This window comes from Ursus maritimus, unplaced genomic scaffold, assembly GCF_017311325.1.
Source record: "Ursus maritimus isolate PB19 unplaced genomic scaffold, ASM1731132v1 scaffold_14, whole genome shotgun sequence".
NCBI lineage: Eukaryota > Metazoa > Chordata > Mammalia > Carnivora > Ursidae > Ursus > Ursus maritimus.
In genome coordinates, this window is record NW_024423786.1 from 45,033,841 (window position 1) to 45,039,504 (window position 5,664).

Below are 5,664 nucleotides of genomic sequence, written 5' to 3' on the forward strand. Positions count from 1 at the left end.
GGGGGGGGGGGGCTCCTGGGGCCTCAGTTTCCCCAGATCCTAGAGGCCCCAATTCTCTGCCCGCCCCTTGGTCTCTCAGGACACTCTGGCCGACCTGATGCTGCGGCTTCAGCTGGTGCGGCGGGAGAAGCGGGGTCTGGAGCTGCGGGAGGCTGCCCTCCGAGCCCAGGGCCCAGCCCACGTGCTCCTGCTAGAGCAGCTGCGGTGGGAGCGGGCACAGCTCGGGACTGGTGGGGCCAGCAGTAGTGGTGCAGACAGCAGTGGGGGCGGGAGCAGCGGAGACGAAGAGGAGTTGCAGGTGAGTGGCTCTACCTGGCGGGGATAGCAGTATACTACTGGCCACGGGGCCTTGGGCAATCACAGCCCCCCTCTGAGCCTCCGTTGGCATTTCTGCACAAAGAGATGAGTTGCATGTCAAAGGACTATATGTGAAAGTTCATACCTGTACTTTGGGCTTTTTTTCCTTTGAGGGCATTGACCTCACTAAGCCCCAAAGAGTTTGGCATCTTCCACTCAAACCTGTGCCTCCTCCTTCCCACCCCCAGGCTTATTCCTACTCAAGCATCTTCACTCCAATAACCCCAGCCCATGCTTCATCTCTCCCTAAATTTTGGCTTGAGCTTGCCCCTGAGGCCTTCCCTTTTGCCCCTTCCCGCCTAATCCTATCCATCCTCTGCTTAAAGGTTTTAGCAGCTTCTGGAACCCTCCTTTGAACCATCTCTCCTACCTCCAAGCCTTTGTAGATGCTGTGCCCCTGCCCGGAACACTGGTCCCTTACCTCTTTGTCTTATGATTAAGCCCACGATCTCTTGCAAGCCTGAGTTCAGACCTCACCTTCCTCCAGATGAGATCCCCTGTTATTTATTTCTCTTGTTAGGGAGGAATTTTACCCTTATTGGGATATCTCACCAGACTGGGGGCTCTGTGAGGACAGGGGCTGTGGCTGCCACAGTCTGGGTGACTTCAATGTCGAGCTTGGGCTGAGTATGCCTAGGCCAATGTAACTTCCCTCCCTTCTGCCTCCCACAGGGCCCTCCTGCTATCCTTGGTGGCAGCAAGGGCATTGATGGAGGCCAGGTTGGCAGAGTGCAGGGCCCTGAGACTCTAGCCCAGGAATTGGCAGCATCACTTAACCGGTGTGTGTCTCGGTCCTGGGCTGGGGGGTGGATGGGCTGGGCGGGGATGCACAAGAATCCATGGGGGCACTGTGTGCAGCAGAGGGCTGGGTGTGCATCTGTGTACAGGTGTGTTCACATGGAAATACCATGGACGGGTGGGGTGGGAGGAGGGAAGGAAGGATTGGCTATGGCTATGAGCTCCTCTCTCCCCATCCCTGCACCAGGGCCCTGGGCCTGCGGGAGCAGCTGCAGTCTCTGCGGGAGGAACTGGAACGGGTGGCTCAGAAGGGGCGAGCCAGACGTGCTCAGAGTGCTGAGCTGAACAGCGATTTATGCAAGGCTCACAGGTGGGTTCCCTTTCCCTGTGTCTCCCCGGGTGACCTCAGAAGTGTCCCTGGCTCTCTCTGGGCCTCAGGTTTCCCTCGTAAGGTAGGTGGCAAGTTACATCCATCCCATACCTCCCCTTTCTGAGTGGAACCCTAGGAAGATTCAATCTCAAAGAGCTCCTGTCTGGGGCTGGGAATACGTGGCTCCTGACTTGGGGGTAGTGGGGGTTGTTTCCTGGCTCAGCCCCCCACCCCTACGCCCTCCAGTGCCCTGGTCCTGGCCTTCCGAGGTGCCCACCGGAAGCAGGAAGAGCAACTCAGGAAGCTGGAGCAGCAGGTGGTACTAATGGAAGCTCGACAGGCAGAGGAGCTGGAGGCATTAGAAGCCACCGCGAGGGCACTGGGGAAGCCCAGCCCACCCTGCCGGCCTCCCCGGCTGGGAGAGACCTTCCTGTAGGTCCCATTCTGGCCGTGTCTGGACATGCCAGACAGTTATGGTGGGCCCCATCATAAACTGTCCTGGAGTGATGTTATGTCATGTGTGACTTTGAATGTTGGGACCTGTTGGGGGGGATGCGGGCTGATGCATCAGGTCTGGGACCTGATGGATGGGTGGCTGGGCATTTGAGAAAGCCTGCCTGTCTTTGACCTGGCACCAGGTGGCATGTGAATGTGACGTCAGTGGGATCATGCTAGAGGTCATGCCGAATCTAGGACTGGCTGAAGTATTCGGGGTCAGTGAGGTTAAATGGCCGGAAATTGAAATTCCAACACTCATCTGTCTCCAGAAGCCCTGGGAGAGGTCCAAAGGGACAGGGCACACCTTCCCTTGTCCATCCCCTTGCCAGGGAGATTCGAGGTTTGGCCTGGTAGATGTTCCCAAGAGGAAAATTTCCATAGCCCAGAAGGAAGACTGAGGGCCTAAGGATTCAGGGTATGGAAAATTAGCTGGAAAATCAATTGCTCTCAAGGTGGAGGTGGGGGAGAGGAGAAATCCGAGGGCTTTGGAACTTGCATTCGAAGAACATACGGGCTTCTGGATGGAGGGCACAGCAAAGGTAGGAAATGTGCAAGTGTTTACTCGGGGGCAATGAGCAACGAGGAGAACGCTCAGGGTGGTCAGGGAGGCACGTTCCCGCCTGAGGGTCTGGACAGCCCCTGGCCGGGCTAAATTCCAGCTTTTAGAGGCAGGGCCTGGGAGCTGTTAGTGTCAAGTTAAAAGCAGGCATCTAATTAGCATCTCATTTACATAAGCCACACCTCCCGGAGGGGGGACCAGGTGGGACCCGGCCAGCCGGATTATTGGCCCGCTCTCCCCGCCTCGGTGATGGCTGAAATCCAAGAAGGGGATTAGAGAGGTTTTCCTCCCCAGCCTGGTGGTGGTGATGGTGCGGGTGATTTCCAGCCCACACCTGTTCAGGTGTGTGCGGTGGCTGCCTGCTGCAAGGTGGGCCTGAGGTCAAGCCCGTCTGGGGCCCGGGCTCAACCTGCTCGTCTTGACGCACCACTCCTCGGAGATCGCTGGGGCTGGTGACCTTCGGACGGTGCAATCTTTCAGGACAAAAGCCAGCTTTGAGGAAAGCAGAGAAACTGAGGAGGGCAAGGTCCTGAGGAGGGTGAGAGGGGCCGACCTTATCCCCTCTTGCTAGGAGTACAAAGACTGCTTCAAGTCCCCCCCCCCCAGTCCCCTCAGTTTGCCCAGTGGGATGGGGGCGCAAAAGGAGACAAGGTCACCTGTTGAAGGGTGGGGAATGAGTTCGCGCTGTTGGAGGGGGCAGGGGCCGGTTCCCAGGCCGCCGGGAGCGGGGTCTGGCCGTTCCCACGGGTGCCCTCTCGGCAGATGGGCCCGGGGCTCTTTGTCCCCGGTCCGCAGCCGCCGCAAGGTCAAATGTCACCGCGGGGCCGCGGGCAGGGGTCAAGGGGGCGGGGCCGGACCTCGACCCACTCCCATCCCCCCCCAGGGCCCCAGGGGTTTCGCGGGGCTGCGGCGCTACGGGGAGGGGGCGGGGCGGCCGCCGAGGGGGTGGACCTACCGGAGGTTCTAGGACCTGCGGCCGATATTTCCCTAGTCTCCAAACCGGCCCCAGACTGCCACTTCTGAGCCTCTCCTCCCCCGAACTTGTATCCCTCAAGCCCCAGGTCCCTGCCCCCTCCCCTCTCCAGTACCCCTCTGACGTCCTTCCCTGAACCTTGTCTCCCTTCCGAGATGCCCTCTGCCCAAGAATGCTGGAAAGCCCAGTCCAGGGACCTGGGACCCCTGTCCTCACCCCCAAATAACTAGCCAGCACTTCCACATTCCCAGGCAGCCCCAGAACAAAATGGTCTCTAACCATCCAGACCCCCTTCTCCAGCAGGGCTTACAGGGGAGGGAATTCCACTCAGTCCCACGGAAAGTCCTTGCTCATGTCTAACCCCAGTTCTTGCTTCCTGTACTTGCTAAAACCTCCAGCTCGCACCCAGCCAGATGCTCCCTGGGAGGCCCACAGGCCCAGGGCTGGGTGTGTGGTGCCTGGCTTTTACAGAACCTTGGTATCCTCTAAAATGTTGCATAATCTCCAAGATCTCCAAGATCTCCCAGCACCCCTGCCCCCCAGCCAAGGTGTCCCCTCAGATGTAATCTGGAGAAGGGGATGCCTTTTCCCAAGACCCCTTCCTGCAGGGGGAGGGCCAGTGCGGGCAGAGGGCACTATTTTTCCTGCCGGCAGCTCTCAGAGGCCCAGCCATGTGCCCCGGTGTCCAGCTCTGGGCCCAGGGCCCAGGGCAGGGCAGGAGATAAGGCGGCAACTGGACCTGGGGGACTCCAAGGTGAAAGGTCACGGTAGGAAGGGCTTTTGCAGCTGGTTAAAGGTTAACAGGCCCAGAGCAAGAGGCTCAGGCTTGCCCAGCCCAGAGCTGCCTGGGCAGGCGAAGAGAGGGGTGACAAACAAAGGGCGCTTAATAAATGCTGGTCATCCCCACCGGGGTCCAGGAGGGCAGGGGAAGCTGTAAGCCAGCAGCAACTGAGAGGCTTCAGGGAGCCTGGAAGAGACATCTGCAGTCCAGCCGGTGGCCTGGCCAAGGCCTTTATGTGAAGCACAGAAAGAAAAGGAAATTCAAGAGGAAAAGGGGCAGGCCCCAGTAGGGATGGTGGGCATTCCTGCTGACACTAGCCTAGCTGGGCGTGTGGGTGCCCTGCCCCCGGAGGCCTAAAATTCTGGCGAGGGGGCCCCTGACCTCGCGCCCCCGCCGGCCACAGACCACAACATCCCTTGGCCCTGGAGATTCCCAGCACCAGGTGTTAGCCCAAGCTGAAAAGGAGTCGGTGCGGCGACTTTCTGGAAGAGGAAGCAAACACAATCCATCATGCAACTGTGCAAAGAAATGCCCCAGGGTGTGTGTGTGTGTGTGTGTGTGTGCGCGTGTGTGTGTGTGTGTATACTGCGCAGGGGCGTGCCCCCCGGGTGCAACTGGCCCCCCATTATTGCTTCTGCGGGGAATGCTGGGGTAGAGTTCCGAGGTGCGCCTCGAGGGCGGTGGAGCAAGGCATCGTCCAAGGCCGGAGGTGGAGGGGAGGGCCTTGGAGAGACATCTTGGCGAGGCTGCGGAAGGGCAGAGGGCAGCAGCGGCGAAGGCTCCCGTCGCGGCCCGGCAGGGGTTAAGGCTGGAGTCGGGCGAGGGCGGGGGCAGGGGGGGAAGGAGGGGGGGGAGGGTCAGGCCGAGCGGCCCTGTGCTCCGCCTTCGCCCCTCCCGCCGGCCTGGGCGCCGGGCGCCGAGCGAGGCCACCCATGCCCTTATAAGGGTGGCCGTCGCCGGGGCAACGAGCGCCCGCCCCCAGCCCGCGGCGCGCGCCCCTGCCCCCGCCCCCGCCCCCCGCCCGCCCCGCGAATGGAACGTTGTGTGTCAAACCGGCCGCAGCGCGAGGCCGGCGCGCGGGGTCGGCGGCGGCGGCGAGAGCGAGGCTCGGGCCCAGGCGCAGGCCCAGGCCGGGCAGGCGCGGCCGCAGAGGGGGCGGCAGCTCGGGAAGCGCCGGCCCGCAGCCTTGCAGGCCCCGAGCGGCCGCCTGGGGGCCCGGGGGAGCCAGGGGGCGCGGCGACCGGCCCCAGCGCGCGCCTGCCGCCCCTCCCCCGCGCCGCGGGCGGCCGCGTAACTTGCGGCCAAACTTTCCCCCCGGCCTCCCGCGCTCGGATGGCGGCCCGCTAAGTTGGCCGCAGCCCCCGGCCAAGCGGCGGCCAGGCCAGAGG

General features: G+C 61.9%; 1 protein-coding gene across 2 annotated transcripts in view; it reads left to right on the top strand.

The window, feature by feature from the left end:
* Window positions 1–1,972, top strand: part of USHBP1 (USH1 protein network component harmonin binding protein 1) — an 8,144-nt gene extending 6,172 nt beyond the window's left edge. Inside the window, exons 9-12 of one of the 2 annotated variants that reach the window (XM_040629077.1) lie at window positions 80–298; window positions 1,030–1,136; window positions 1,343–1,465; window positions 1,712–1,972. In XM_040629077.1, the coding sequence (XP_040485011.1) occupies window positions 80–298; window positions 1,030–1,136; window positions 1,343–1,465; window positions 1,712–1,901 (639 nt within the window). In that variant the 3' untranslated portion in view covers window positions 1,902–1,972. The remainder of the gene's footprint in view (window positions 1–79; window positions 299–1,029; window positions 1,137–1,342; window positions 1,466–1,711) is intronic. The other variant, XM_040629078.1, reaches the window with a different exon arrangement.
* Window positions 1,973–5,664: the final 3,692 nt, after the last annotated feature.